Source organism: Theropithecus gelada, chromosome 4 (genome assembly GCF_003255815.1).
Source record: "Theropithecus gelada isolate Dixy chromosome 4, Tgel_1.0, whole genome shotgun sequence".
In the NCBI taxonomy this organism is placed as follows: domain Eukaryota; kingdom Metazoa; phylum Chordata; class Mammalia; order Primates; family Cercopithecidae; genus Theropithecus; species Theropithecus gelada.
This window is the reverse complement of record NC_037671.1, coordinates 1,892,214-1,908,727: the sequence shown is the minus strand read 5'-3', so window position 1 is coordinate 1,908,727 and position 16,514 is coordinate 1,892,214. Positions and strand designations below refer to the sequence as shown.

The following is a 16,514-nucleotide window of genomic DNA, read 5'->3' as shown; positions in this document are numbered from 1 at the left end:
GCAGTTTAGTTATGGTGATTTAGCAGAATACAAAGCCAGAAAATGTGTCACACTTATACCAAATTAAGGATGTTACGTTACTAATATATGCAACTTTAATTTTGTTTAACACTGTCTGCCAAAATAAATTTTATTCCCTCTAACTTAAAAAAAAAAACCAGTGATGTTGTTTGTTTTTTTTTCCCCTTGTCCCCACAGTGAGTGTCACCCTGGACCCACAGTCGGCCAGTGGGTACCTGCAGCTGTCAGAGGACTGGAAGTGCGTGACCTACACCAGCTTGTACAAGAGCGCCTACCTGCACCCCCAGCAGTTTGACTGTGAGCCTGGGGTGCTGGGCAGCAAGGGCTTCACCTGGGGCAAGGTCTACTGGGAAGTGGAAGTGGAGAGGGAGGGCTGGTCTGAGGATGAAGAAGATGGGGATGAGGAGGAAGAAGGAGAAGAGGAGGAAGAGGAAGAGGAGGCCGGCTATGGGGATGGATACGATGACTGGGAAACAGACGAAGATGAGGAATCGTTGGGCGATGAAGAGGAAGAAGAGGAGGAGGAAGAGGAGGAAGTTCTGGAAAGCTGCATGGTGGGGGTGGCCAGAGACTCTATGAAGAGGAAGGGAGACCTCTCCCTGCGGCCAGAGGATGGCGTGTGGGCACTGCGCCTCTCCTCTTCCGGCATCTGGGCCAACACCAGCCCCGAGGCCGAGCTTTTCCCAGCACTGCGGCCCCGGAGAGTGGGCATCGCCCTGGATTATGAAGGGGGCACTGTGACTTTCACCAACGCAGAGTCACAGGAACTCATCTACACCTTCACTGCCACCTTCACCCGGCGCCTGGTCCCCTTCCTGTGGCTCAAGTGGCCAGGAACGCGCCTCCTGCTGAGACCCTGAACCCTGACATCTGCCCCTGGCCCCACACCCTCAGATGCTTCACTTCCTTGGAATTCCAGGACTCTCAATGGGGGGAAGGGATGCCTGGCCTGAGCACCTGGAGCAGGGGACCCCATATCCACTGGCAGCCACCTTCCCGTCGCTCTGGCCCCCTGAGGTCTCACTCAGTGCTGTTGCTCCATCTACTGCCCTAATGGGGCTCTTCTCCCACCTCCTGCTAGTTTCCCGAGGGAACTTCTGGCCCTGGAGTCCATGAGGGCTCCTTTCCTTTTTGACCACTACCTTGGCCCCGGCTCTGCACTCTCTGTGGAGTAAGGGCCTGACACAGCATTTTCTTGCCCACCGTGGCAAGACCTTGGAAAAACCAGTTGATTATGCCTAAGATCATCTTGCTGTCCTTAAACCCTACAGGTTCCTTCTTGCACAAATCCATTCTGCTGCCCGCCTTCCCTGGCGTTTTAAACAGACCGACCCCACCCCATCTCAGAGTTAAGCATACACGGCAATGCTGAAAATAAACAATGAAAATCCACTGAGGCTTCCCAAGCCATTTAAGGCCTGGAGTACCAGCGCATATCATCTCATGGGGTCCAGAGTGGAGTCCAGGCTTCTCTGAAACCAGGGCTGAGCATATTTCCATAGCCAAGGATGTGGGACTCCCTGGAGCTATCTGTGGTCTTAGAGAAGGATCCAGACATACACGGCTTTGGGGTACCAGCTGTGATCACTGATCAATAAATTATCTCTGGATTGGTCCTTGTAGGGGGAATTTTAAGAATCCAGAACATCTTGCTCTTGATTAGCACATCCAAAAACACCAAGACAAATATCCAGTGGAACAGAACCTCCCCTGCCTGGGGAGTTCTGACCACGTTCCCCAGCAGGGTGTTAATCCACTGTCCCTGGCCCTGCTCAGCCTCCAGGTTCCACTTTCCTAGGAGAGAGAGGAGATGGGAAGACAGGGAAAGGAAGGCAGCAGGAGGCCACAAGTCCACCAGGTCTTCATGTCAAGAGAGGGAGTAACGTGTCTCCTCATTGCCCACGGACCCAGCCTCTGTCCAGGCGCCCCTCATGGCCACAGTTTAACACAAGCTCCACTGCTCCAGCCAAATTGATCTCCCAGTCTTGACCTTACCCATTCCAAATGCTCTGCCAGTCCCTGTTCATCCAAGTTTTAAGTCCACCCTGTTCTAAGAGACTGTTCCGGGTCTCAGTGGTCTCTTGACCACCATTGTCTCAGAGCTGCCCACTTTGTGTGTGCCACATGCTGCCTGAGTCACATGTACATCTTATTTCTGCCTCTAGTTTTGTAAGCTCCTGGAGGGCGGATAACATCTTATACTACTCTTGTATTCTGATGGCACCTAGTGCAGTGCTGGGCACAGAGTAGGTGCTCAATAAAGACTTGTTGAATGAACGGCCTGGAGATGTATATCTGTAGGATCTATATTGTATCTCAAATGCCACCAGACCTCAGTCTGGCTACAGAGAAATTCCATTGATAGCAGTAGCCGAAGGTTTTCCTTCTGTGCCTTCTGTAACTGTGTAACTTTGCTTTCTGTTCTCTGTTTGCACACCTGCTGTCATTTTTGGAAGTCCCTCAAAAAGAGCCTACTGCGGGACACAGACCGTTTGTTGCGTGGCGCCACCTTGTTATTCCTCCTGCAGTGGTGCCCTTGAGCTGAGGTCCAGCGTTTTGGAGCAAGTGATGACTCTCCCTGAGAAGGGAGACATCCAGTATACCACACCCAAAATTCTTCCTTGGAAAATAAGCACTGCCCCAGAGGAAATAGAATATGCAGCCTTGCCTCCTAACACACTCAACTGTTTTTCTTGTCCTTTCTGAATTTTTTTTTTTTTGAGATGGAGTCTCGCTCTGTCACCCAGACTGGAGTGCAGTGGCACGATCTCGGCTCACTGCAAGCTCCGCCTCCTGGGTTCATGGAATTCTCCTGCCTCAGCCTCCCCAGTAGCTGAAACTACAGGCGCCTGCCACTATGCCCGGCTAACTTTTTTTTTTGTATTTTTAGTAGAGACAGGGTTTCACCCTGTTAGCCAGGATGGTCTCGATCTCCTGACCTCGTGATCCCCCTGTCTCGGCCTCCCAAAGTGCTGGAATTACAGGCATGAGCCACCGCGCCTGACAGTCCTTTCTGATTTTTTAAATTGCCATCTTAAAGATGGAAAAGGGAGGATTATACAAAACTACCTGTAAAATTACGCTAGTGGCAGAGAATTTCTTCTCTGTTCTCTCATTTGTGGACTTGTAAGTTTTCCCTTTTTATTTTTTATATTCATAGTTTTTAGTTTTTTATAACTATACTTGCATATATGGTAAACTATTTCTACAGTGCTTCTTACAAATAGGCACATTTCCCTGCCCCATTCCTCCCTCCAAAGACCCAGTTGATACCTTTTAGCAAACTGTTTTGTGTTTGCCTTGATTTTTTCTAAATAACTCGTGTTTGGGGTCTTATCCTCTCATTTCCCACTGTGGAGCAGGAAGATGTAGCCCTCTGCTCTCTTCTTTATCACATACACAGACATTCTCTTCCGTCCATCACCATCCCTTCAATGTGGTACTAACTGGTTAAACAAGTATTCAGTGTGCTTGGTATTACATCTGTGTAAAAGCTATTCACACCTGGGCTGTGCATGTGACCACAATCATTTCTCCTTCCTACAGAACCTTTTGTCTTCCTGGAGTTCCTTTTCCCTTTTTGCATCATTTCCTATGTCTTTATTACTTATTGTACTCCAAACTCCTTCACGGTTGTCAAAATCTCCAGGTCCTCATTCACCAGGTGCTCTTACCAGTTTTGTTTTGATGCATCTCTTAAGCCTCCTGGCCTTGAATCTGGAATAGCTGCTTCCTCACCTGTACCTGGCTTCCTGGATATTCCTTCACCATCATACTGGGGGTCCTAGATTGCTTCTGTTTCTTTATCCTATGTTTTCTCTCTTAATTTACTTCATTTTGGAGGAACATTTTCTAGGAGCTTTCTGAGAAATGGTGCATGGAAGTTGAATTTTTAAAATCTTGAATATCTGGAAATATCTTTATCCCGCTTTTATACTTAATTAGGTTCCTTAAGTTTAGGATTCATGGTTGAAAATAATTTTCCTTCAGAATTTCAAAAGCATTGCTCCACTGCCCTCTGGCATCCTTTGTTGTTGAGAATTCTTGTGATGCCCTGAGTTCTGATCCTTTGTATATGGTCTGTTCTTTTGTTTTTGTTTTTTACCGGAATCTTCGGGCCTTGTCTGTGTTCTTACTCTTCTCCGCCTCCTCCCTTTCCTCCCTTCTCCTCTCTCTGTGGTCCCCCTCCTTTTGTCTTTTAGAGACAGGGTTTCACTCTGTCATCCAGGCTTGAGGGCAGTGGTGCAGTCATAGCTCACTGTGGCCTCAAAGTCCTGGGCTCCAGTATTCCTCCCACTTGAACCTCCCGAGTAGCTACAGGAGCATACCACCACACCCGGCTAATTTGTTTATTTTTTGTAGAGACGGGTCTTCCTCTATTGTCCAGGCTGGTCTCAAGTGATGCTCAGCCTCCCAGTGCATTGGGATTGGACACATGTGACTCCATGCCCTTACTCTTAGATTTCTTGATGTGACTTTGTATGAGCTTTTCCCTCCACTGTGCTGGTTAAATCAGTGGGCTCTTTCATTCTGGAAACGTATAGCTTTTCAGTTTCATTCTAGAAACGTTTAGCTTTTCAGAATAAAATTTCTGGGAAATTTTATTGAATTATCATTATTATTTTTAGACATGTAGTCTTGCTCTTTTGTCCAGGCTGGAGTGCAGTGTTGGGGTCAGAGCTCACTGCCGCCTAGAAACTCCTGGGCTCAAGTGATCCTCCTGCCTCAGCCTCCTGACTAGCTGGAATTACAGGTGTGAGCCACCACAACTGGCTGAATTTTTATTATTTTAGAGATACGGTCTTGCTCTGTCACCTAGGCTCTAGTTGTGGTGCACTCGTAGCTTACTGTGGCCTTGAACTCCCGGGCTCAAGTGATCCTCCCACCTCGGCCTCCCAAAGTGCTGGGATTACAGGCGTGAGCCACTGCACCCAGCCTGAATTATTTCTTGTTGACTTTTCCCCCTGTTTTCTCTGTTCTTTCAAATCTGTTATCTCCAGGCTTCGTATGTCTCCTGAATTCATTTATTAAGTGCCCGTGATGTGCCAGGATGTTTCTAGGTTACAACAGTGCTAAGTTTAACAACGTTTCTGCACTCATGGAGTTTATATTCCAGCAGATGGTGACAGGCAATACGTTAAAATTGAAAGAAAAAAAAAAAGTAATTACTACTATGCAGGAAACTGAAAGAAGTCTGTGATAGATGGTGACCTATTATCTATTTTATAATGTGTGATCAGAGAGGAGTTCCCTGAGAAGACAGCATGAGAGCTGAAATCTGAATAGTGAGAGGGAAGGTCTAAGATCACATCAGCTAGAGGGAACAGCAAAGTCCTACAGCAGGGACAAACGGTACAAAAAGACTGCATTTAGAGTATGGGTATGGGAGAACAGAAAGAGCCATAGGTTTTTTTTTTGTTTGTTTGTTTGTTTTTAAGTAGAGATGGAGTCTTGCTCTGTTACCCAGGCTGGAGTGTAGTGGCGCAATCTTGGCTTACTGGTAACCTCCACCACCTGGGTTCAAGTGATTCTCTTGCCTCAGCCTCCCGAGTAGCTGGGACTACAGGCGCACACCACCACATCTGGCTAATTTTTTGTATTTTTAGAAGAGACGGGGTTTTGCTATGTTGACCAGGCTGTTCTCGAACTCCTGACCTCAGGTGATCCACCCGCCTTGGCCTCCCAAAGTGCTGGGATTACAGGCATGAGCCACCGCGTCTGGCCAGCCATAGATATTAAAGTGGAGAAGTAAGCAGGGATGAATCATGTGGGGGCCTTGTGGACCATGCTAAAGAGTTTGGATTTTTTTTTTTCTAAGTGCAATGGGAAGCTACTGAAATGTTATAAACAGAGGAGTAATGATTCAATTTAGTAAGCAAATATTGAACACATGCGCTAGGCACTGTTCTGGGTACTTGGCATGCATCAGTTTTTAAAAAGTTCCTTTCTTCAAGGAGTTTACATTCTAGAAGGGAGAGATAGACAAAAATAAGTACAGAAGTGTTAGAAATAACAATAACAATAAATAACACTTAATAAAATAAGTAATGAGTGTTAGAAAATAAGTGCAACAGACAAAAAATATAATTAAAAAAAATCTATTTGGAGGAAGTAGTGAAGATGGCTGAATAGATGACACTAGTATGTGCCTCTTCCATGGAGAGGAACCAAAATAACAAGTAGATATTCGCACAGCATCAATCATCTAAGAGAACACTAGGATTCAATAGAGAAGTTACAGGAAACACTGAAAGCAAGGAGAGCAAGGCAAGGCAGTTTGCTTAGCCAGGATTGCCGGGGAGCTGGGAGAAGCTCCTGGATGTGGAGAAAGGGTAACAGAGAAACCTCCAGGATCCATACTCCCACCACAGGCTTTTACAGTCTTAGCAATGAGAGAATTTCTCAATCCTTGTGGGCTTCGAGCCTAACACAGGGAGCTGCCTAGAAATCAACAGAAACATTGCTCCAGAGAAGGAAGTCATGCAGAGTCCCACAGGCATCTGAGCCCACAGCAGCTTCAGTTTGGTGCCATTCTGAGAACCTCGCTGCCTGGGGTCTATGTCTTACCCTGAGGCCAGACTGATGTGGCACTGCTGTTTCTGCTGCTACTGCTGCCACCATGCAAAAAAGAGAGGGGAGACTGAGTACTCCCATGCATCCCCTGGAAAAATCCCATCGCCACTGCTACAGGCTGCAGTGAGACCAGGGCATGAGAAGACAGCACTCCCTGTGGCTACTTGTCCATGCTGTTCCACCTGAGAGGGGTCCTGCCCTGCTGGTGGCAAACCCATAGTCATTATTCTGAGAGCTCAACCACCTGGGTCTGCATTCTGCCCTTGGGCCTGGCTGGGGCTGCTGTCGCCAAGCCAAGTCTAAGTCGAGGAGGGAGAGTAGAGACCGGGTACTTCCACATATTCCTAGGACAAATCCCACCACTGCTGCTATGGGCTGCTGTGGACGAAGGTGTGAGCAGACTACACTCCCCACAGCTACTTGCTCATGATGCTTCCGCTGAGATTGGCCTTCCCTGGTTGCAGGACTACAGTGCAACCACTACAGCCAGCCCACACCTGAGCATTCTGCCAGTGGTCTGGGGACCTCCCCATCTCTGCCTATCACAGCTAGCACCTGAATGCACTGCAGGGGGGCCTGAGGACAGGTCTGCTGACCTGATCCCATCCCTCCAGTACACAAGCACATCAGCCAGGGGCCTGGAAATTGCCCAGCCCAATCTACTACCACTGGCATCTGAATCATTCCTGCCAGGGTCTGAGGTCAGCCCAACTCAACCTACCAATGCCACCACAGCTGACACCCACCCACACATGCTACCAGTGGGTCAGGGTACTAGCCTGCCCAACTTGTCACAGCCACCACCAACACCAGCACAGACTGCTTAGGTCCTAGTGGGTTGTTCCACCATCGCTACTGCCATTACCCATTTCACACCAGCTGCCCAGGAGAAGTTGCCCACAAGCCTCGCCCACTGCTGCCACTGCTAACATCTAAGCAAGTCACCTGAAGGCCCAAGAATGGGCTGTCCAAGACCCACTAACACTGGTGTCAGTTTAAGCCACTCTGTGGCCCAAGCACAGGCTCATTCAACCCACTGCTGCCATCAGTAGGGCCTGAAGATTGGCCCACCTAACATCTTAGTTCCCAGCCAAACTTCACCACAGCCTTCACTAGTAAGTGCACCTTAAGTCAATGAGGAAGTCACAGATACCACTGATGTTGTATACTGCCAAATAAATCATACAGAGATCACACTACTATAGGCACTCAGAATCAAAGCCAAAGCACCCTACTCAACAAATAACATGTAAAATCTTCAGGAAAAAAATCCTCCCCTATGAAAGCAATTTCAAAAATGGAAGAAGTGACTGTTGCACTAAGAAGTGCAGATATCAACGTAAGGACACAGGAAACAAAAGAACAAAGAAATATGACACCAACAAAGGAACACAATATCTCTCCAGCTACAGTTATTAATCAGAAAGAAATTCATGAAATTCTAGATAAAGAATTCAAAATACTGATTTTAAAGAAACTCAGTGATATTTAAGAGAATTCTGAAAAACAATAGAAACAAAAATAATAATGTAGGATATGAATGAGGAATTTACTGAAGCAATAGATTGTTTTTTAAAAGAACCAAATAAAAATTCCGGATATGAAGAATTTATTAAAGGAAATACAAAATACGTTTGAAAGCTTCAACAATAGAACTAGATTGGGGAAAAGAAAGAATCTCAGAGCGTGAAGGCAGCTCTTTTGAAATAACCTAGTCAGACAAAAATAAAAAATAATTTTAAAAAAATTCCATTTACTTTGCCTAGATAAAAAAACTTAGCAAAGACTTCATGATATTTGGGACAGCATAAAGCAACTGAATATATGAATTGTTAGTATCCCTGAGGATGAAGAAGAAATGAAAGGATTAGAAAATCTGTTTAATGAAATAATAGATGAAAACTTTCGAAGCCTAGCAAGGGATTTGGACATGCAGGTATAGGAGGCTCAATGTTTCCCAGGCAGATGCAATGCAAAGGGTCTTCTCCATAGCACTTTATAATTAGACTGTCTAAAGTCAAAAACAAAGAGCAAATTCTAAAAACAGCAACAGAATAGTGCCTAGTCACCTAAAAGGAAAACTCATCAGATTAACAGTGAATTTCTCTGCAGAAACCCTACAGGACAAAAGATAATGGGATGGTATATTCAAAATGATGAAAGAAAATAACTGCCAGCCAAGAATATTAGATCCAGTCAAATTAAACTATAAAGGAAAGAGAAATAAAGTATTTCCCAGACAGGCAAATACTGAGGGAATTTGTTATCACTAGATCAGTCCTACAAGAAATGCTCAAGGGAGTCCTAAACCTGGAAGTGATAGGATGACATTTACCATCATAAAAACACACAAAAGCATAAAACTCTCTAGTAAAGCAATCGCACAAGGGAAGAAGAGAAAGGACTCAAATAGTGCCTCTACAGAAATCCACCAAACCACAATAACATCAAGAAGAAAGGAACAAATAATATATAAAACAATCTGAAAACAACAATATGACAGGAACAAAATCTCATATATCAATAATAATCTTCAATGTAAATGGATTAAATTCTTCACTTGAAAGATGTAGAATGGCTGGATTTATTTAAAGAGATAATCCACCTGTAAGCTGCTTCAAGAAACTCAGTAAAGTTTCTTACCAGTAAAGACAAATACAGACAAAGTAAAGGGTTGGAAAAAGATATTCCATACAAATGGAGACAAAAAGTGAGAAGGAAGGAGTAGCTATACTTATATCAGATACAACAAACTTTAAGTCAAGAATTGTGAAAAAAAAAAAAAGCCAAAAATGTCATTATATAATGATAAAGAGATCAATCCACCAAGAAGATACAACAGTTCTAAATATATATACACCAAACACCAGAGCACCAAGATTCATAAAGCAAATATTACTAGCTCTAAAGAGAGAGACAGATTGGAATACAATAATAGTGGGGGACTTTAACACCTCATGCTCAGCGTTAGACAGATTATCTAGACAGAAAATCAACAGAGAAACATTGGATTTTAACTGGACTTTAGACCAAATGAACCTAATGTTTACGGAACATTCTATTCAACGACTGCAGAATATACATTCTTTTCATCAGAACATGGAACCTTCTCCAACATAGACCATATATTAGATGACAAAACAAGTCTCAACAAATTTTTAAAAATTGAAATCATATCAAGTATTTTCTCAGACCACAATAGAATAAAATGAGAAGTCAATACCAAGAAAAACTTTGGAAACTATACAAATACATAGACGTTAAACCACATGGTCCTGAATAACCACTGCGTCAATGAAGAAATTAAGATGGAAGGCCAGGCATCGTGGCTCACACCTGTAATCCCAGCACTTTGGGTGGCCGAGGAGGGTGGATCACCTGAGTTCAGAAATTTGAGACCAGCCTGGACAGCATGGTGAAACCCCGTCTCTATGAAAAATACAAAAAAATAGGCCGGGCGCAGTGGCTCACGCCTGTAATTCCAGCACTTTGGGAGGCCGAGGCGGGCGGATCACGAGGTCAGGAGATAGAGACCATCCTGGCTAATACGGTGAAAACCTGTCTCTACTAAAAGTACAAAAAAGAAAAAAAAAAAAAAAAAAAAAATTAGCCGGGCGCGTTGGCGGGCGCCTGTAGTCCCAGCTACTCGGGAGTCTGAGGCAGGAGAATGGCGTGAACCCAAGAGGTGGAGCTTGCAGTGAGCCGAGATCAAGCCCCTGCACTCCAGCCTGGGCGACAGAGCCAGACTCCGTCAAAACAAAACAAACACAAAAAAATTAGCTGGGCGTGCTGGCGAGAGCCTCTAATCCCAGCTACGTGGGAGGCTGAGGCAGGAGAACCGCTTGAACCCAGGAGGCGGAGGTTGCAGTGAGCTGAGTTTACACCATTGCACTCCAGCCTGGGCAACAAAAGCAAAACTCCATTTAAAAAAAGAAAAAAAAAAAATTCAGATGGAAATTTTAAAAAATCTAAAAACAAATGAAAATGGAAACACACAAAAAGAAACCTGTGGGATTCAGCAAAGGCACTGCTAAGAGGAAAGTTTACAGCAATAAATACCTATTTTACTTTATTTTATTTTATTTTATTTTTTTTTTGGAGACGGAGTCTCGCTCTGTCGCCCAGGATGGAGTGCAGTGGCCGGATCTCAGCTCACTGCAAGCTCCGCCTCCCGGGTTTACGCCATTCTCCTGCCTCAGCCTCCCGAGTAGCTGGGACTACAGGCGCCCGCCACCTCGCCCGGCTAGTTTTTTTTTTTTTGTATTTTTTAGTAGAGACGGGGTTTCACTGTGTTAGCCAGGATGGATAAATACCTATTTTAAAAAAGTAGAAAGATTACAAATTAACAATCCAACGATGGACCTGAAGGAGCTAGAAAAGCAAGAACAAACCAAACCCCAAATTAGCAGAAGAAAAGAAATAATAAAGATCAGAGCAGAAAATAAGAGACTTAAAGAAATACAAAGGATCAATGAGATGAAAATTTGGTTCTTTGAAAAGATACACAGAATCAATAAGCTACTAGCTAGACTAACCAAGAAGACAGAAGACCCATATGAACAAAATCAGAATTGAAAAAGGAGACATTACAACTGACATCACAGAAATATTGAAGATCATCAGAGACTGTTATAAACAACTAGATAAAATTGGAAAACCTAGAGGAAGTGGATAAATTCCTGGAAGCATACAACGTACCAAGACTGAATCAGAAAGAAATAGAAAACCTGAGCAGACCAATAATTAATAGCAAGACTGAATCAGTAATTAAAAGTCTCTCAAAGAAGAAAAACCCAGGACTGGAGGGATTAACAGCTGAATTCTACTAAACATACAAAGAAGAACTAATACCGATCCTCCTGAAACTGTTCAAACAAGTCAAAGAGGAAGGAATTTTCCCTAACTAATTATATGAGGTCGGCATCACCCTGATACCAAAACCAGACAGTTACACCACAACACCAACACAAAGAAAATTATAGGTCAATATCCCTAATGAACATAGATACAAAAATCCTCAACAAAATACTAGCAAACCAAATCCAACAGCACATAGAAAAATACTACATCACAATCAAGTGGGATTTATAGTAGAGATGCAAAGATGGTTCAATATAAATAAATAAGCATGATATATATTATCAATAGAATGTAGAGCAGAAACCATATGATCATCTTTTTTTTTTTTTTTTTTTTGAGACGGAGTCTCGCTCTGTAGCCCAGGCTGGAGTGCAGTGGCCGGATCTCAGCTCACTGCAAGCTCCGCCTCCCGGGTTTACGCCATTCTCCTGCCTCAGCCTTCCCGAGTAGCTGGGACTACAAGCGCCCGCCACTGCGCCCGGCTAGTTTTTTGTATTTTTTAGTAGAGACGGGGTTTCACCATGTTAGCCAGGATGGATCATCTTAATAGATGCAGAAAAAGCATTTGATAAAATTTAACATCCTTTTAAGATAAAAACATAACAACACAGTAGGCATAGATGGAACATACCTCAAAAAATCATATGAGCCATATATGACAAACCCATAGCTAACATGCTGAATGAGGAAAAGCAGAAAGCTTTTCCTCTAAGCACTGGAACAAGGCAAGGATGTCTACTCTCAACACTCTTATTCAACATAGTACTAAAAATCCTAGCTATAAGAACCAGGCAAAAGAAAGAAACACAAGGTATGATTTCACCAAAAAACTCTTAGATTTTGTAACTGAATTCAGTACAGTTTCAGGCTACAAAATTAATATGCAAAAATCAGTAGCATTTCTTTACATCAATAATGATCTAGTCAACAAATAAATCAAGAACGCAATCTCATTTAGAGATTTTTGTTACCAAAAACAATTTAGGATTGAACTTAACCAAGGAGGTGAAAGATCTTTATAAGGAAAACTACAAAATACTGTTGCGAGAAATTCAAAACGACACAAATGGAAAAACACCCTATGCTCATGGATTGGAAGGAGTATCAATATCACTAAAATGACCATATTGTTCAAAGTAATCTGCAGATTCAATGCAATCCCTAACAAAATACCAACATCATTCTTCACAGCATTTGAAAAAAAAAAATCCTAAAATTCATATGGACCAACCCCCGTTCCCCCAAAAAGCCCAAATAGCCAAAGAAATCCTGAGCACCAAGAACAAAGCGTTACATTAAATGACTTCAAAATATATTACAGCCCGGTGCCATGGCTCATGCCTGTAAGTATTTTGGTAGGCTGAGGTGGGAGGATCACTGGAGCCCAGGAGTTGAGACCAGTCTGGGCTACATAGTAAGACTTCATTTCTACAACAAATCAAAAAATTAGCCAGGCATGTTGGCATACACCTGTGGTCCCAGCTACTTGGGAGGCTGAGGGCAGAGGATCAGATCAGTCTGAGGCCAGGAGGTGGAGGCTGCAGTGAGCTGCGATCATGCCACTGCACTCCAGCCTGGGTGACAGAACAAGACCCTGTCTCAAGAAAAAAAAAAAAACAACAAAAAAAACAAGGCTATAGTAACCCAAACATCATGATATTGGTATAAAAATAAACACATAGCCCAACGGAACAGAATACAGATCCCAGCAATAAAGCCACATATTTACAGCCAACTGATCTCTGACAAAGTTGACAAGGACTTAAATTGGGGAAACGATGGCCTCTTTAATAAATGGTGCTAGGAAATTTGGATAGCCAGATGCAGAAGAATGAATCTGACTTTATGTCTCAAGACACAAAATGATGAGAAACATTTTGTACAAAATTAACTTAAAATGGATTAAAGACTTAACTGTGAGACCTGAAACTACAAAAATCCTAGAAGAAAACCTAGAGAAAACTCTCCTGGACGTTGGGCTAGGCAAAGAATTTATGACTAAGACCTAAAAAGCACAGGCAACAAAAATAGACACATGGTACTTAATTAAACTAAAACCTTCTGCACAGCAAAAGAAACTATCAACAGAGTGAACAGACAACCTGCAAAACTGGAGAAAGTATTTGCAAACTATTCATGTGACAGAGGACTAATATCCAGAATATACAAGATAATCAAACAACTCAACAGGTAAACAACACATAATCCCATTAAAAAGTGTGCAAAAGATATGAATAGACATTTCTCAAAAGAAGACATGCAAACAGCCAAGAAGTATATGAAGAAATGTTCACCATGACTAGTCACCAGATAAATACAAATCAAAACCACAACAAGATAATATCTTACTCCAGTCAGAATGGTTATTATTAAAAAAGACAAAAAATCGCAGATGTTGGCAAGGAGACAGAGAAAAGAGAACTCATATACACTGTTGGTGGTAATGTAAACTAGTAAAGCCTCTATGGAAAATAGTATAGGGATTTCTCAAAAAACTGAAAATAGAACTACCGTTCAATCCAGCAACCCCACTGCTAGGTATCTATGCAAAGGAAATGAAATCAAAATATCAAAGAAATACCTGCACTCACATGTTTATTGCAGTACTACTCACAATAGAAAAGATAAGGAATTAACCTAAGTGTTCATCAGTGGATGAATGGATAAAGAAAATATGCTATATATACACAGTAGAATAATATTTGGCCATTGAAAAGAATAAAATTGGCCAGGTACAGTGGCTCACGTCTGTAATCCCAGCGCTTTGGGAGGGCAAGGCGGGTGGATCACGAGGTCAGGAGATGGAGACCATCCTGGCCAACATGGTGAAACCCTATTTCTACTAAAAATACAAAAATTAGCTGGGTGTGGTGGCATGTGCCTGTAATCCCAGCTACTCGGGAGGCTGAGGCATGAGAATCACTTGAACCTGGGAGGCGGAGGTTGCAGTGAGCCAAGATCGCACCATTGTACTCCAGCCTGGGTGACAGAGTGAGACTCTGTCTCAAAAAAAAAATAAATAAAAAAAAAAGAATGAAATTTTTCTTTTTTTTGAAAAATTGAAAATGAAAATGAAAAGAATGTCATTTGCAGCAACATGGATGGAACTGAAGGTCATTATCTTAAATTAAACAAGCCAGGCACAAAAAGACAAACATCGCATGTTCTCACTTATATGTGGGAATTTAAAAATTTGATCACATGGAGGCAGAGTGAAAAGATAGAGAATCAGAAACTGAGAAGGGTGAGCAGGGCAGAGGGAGCGGGTGGATGAAGAGAAACGGGTTAAAGGATGCGAGCACACAGTTAGATAGGAGGCATAAATTCAGCGATTGCAGATTAGAGTTACTATAAAACAAAAATGCATGTGGAATCTGTAAATACCCTAACTTGATCACTATGTACTATATACATGTAACAAAATGTCACATATACTCCATAAAAGTGTATAATCCAAATCTTAAAGAGATATATTTGTTTGGAGAAATTATTGCAGAGGGAGAGAGGACTGAGAGGTGTTTAGTGGCAAGGCTTTTGTGGTCAACCAAGTGAGATGCTGCTGGTTTTGACTACAGTGATAGGAGAGATGGAGAGAGGTGAACATATTTGGAATAGGTTTTGAGGGTAGAATCAACAGAGCTTGCTAGTTAGAATGAATAGATTGGAGATGGTCAGAAGAAAAAAAATGGATACCTACTAGATTTGGGGTTTGATCAGGGAGAAAAATATGAAAGTTTAGAATGACTGAAGAATAGGTTTGAAAGTAGAGGTGGTAAAAGTAAAGTTCCATTTTGCTCACGTTAAACTTGACATATCTACTGGACATCTAAGTGGAGAAGTTAGGCAGATAATTGGCTGTAAGAGGGCGGAAGTAAAAAATAAGTAGGTGTAACAAAGTGTATAGGTACCGCTTAGGGCCATGGGGTGAGTGTGAAGATCAGACTGGGGCCCATACTGATCCCTGGACACTCCATCTACAGGCCAGGCAGAGGAGGAGCCAAAAAAGACAACAAGCAGCAACCAGTTAGATAGAAGAAGCCCAGTAAAGTAGGGGATGATCCCCAGAGGAGATGTTTAAAGGAGGAAGTGGTCGGGTCGACTGTGCCAAATACTGCGGAGAGATCATGGGCATAAGAGCAGAAGTGACTGATGGATCTGGCAATATGGAAAGGATGAAAGATGAAGTGGAGAGAGAGCAATTACAACTCATTCAAAGAATTTAGATGAAGGGAGTGCTAATGAATTGGGACAATAGGTGGCAGGTCATGGGGAGGGCTGTGGGATGTGTTGGATATTGTTTGCCACACAAGATTCTCTCCCCCTCTGTGCCTATAAAGATGAGCTCTACGGAATGTAGAGGCTCTCTTGCCTTCTGGCTTCTGATTCCGTTTAGCCAACAGATGGCATCTGCAGAAGATAATAGGACTGGAGTAGAGAGAGACTGGTTGTTCCCCTTCCCTCCGGGGCCGTGGGTTGGCTGATGCCACTGTCTCCTGCTTTACACTGCAGCTTCTGTGGAAGCTACAGCTCTCTCTGGGTTCAATATTGCTTCTTCACTTCCCCTTTCAGGGCTGGGGTGGTAGTTGCTTTTGTTAGCCCAAGAATGCTTCACCATTTCTTGTTGGTTTGCCTTCATCCTACACACATCTTTGTAGCCAGTCTGTCCATTAAACTCTCCTTTTGGGCAATGGCAGTGACAGCGAGCCAACTATTGGTTGTGGGTGATGGGGGAAAGAGGAAGAAAGGAGGAAATGGGATGCTGCTGGGACGAAGCTGTTGGACCTAGGAGACTGAATTGTTATATATATACATTGGGGAGGGTGGGGAGAAAAGGTCCTTAAAGCCTAACCTTGTTTTAATATACCTCTAATTGTCACTACGTTTTTTACTGTTCTATGAAGCTAAGCTTCTTTATTTTTACTCACGCATTTACCAATTTATTTGCTTATTACTGCTTCTTGCATCCCCTCCTGTCCTTCTGGATTTTACTTCCCTTTTCCTGAGTGGTCAATGTTAGCACGTCTCTCAGCAAGTGTTTGTAGTCAGCTACCTTTTTGTCT

At 43.1% G+C, this 16,514-nt stretch overlaps 1 protein-coding gene across 3 annotated transcripts in view; it reads left to right on the top strand.

Annotated features, from left to right (window-relative positions):
- LOC112622170 (tripartite motif-containing protein 26) overlaps nt 1-2,299 on the top strand; it is a 29,543-nt gene extending 27,244 nt beyond the window's left edge. For all 3 annotated transcript variants that reach the window (XM_025381426.1, XM_025381428.1, XM_025381427.1), the window contains one exon: nt 199-2,299. In XM_025381426.1, coding sequence (XP_025237211.1) covers nt 199-881 — 683 coding nt within the window. In that variant the 3' untranslated portion in view covers nt 882-2,299. The remainder of the gene's footprint in view (nt 1-198) is intronic.
- Nucleotides 2,300-16,514: the final 14,215 nt, after the last annotated feature.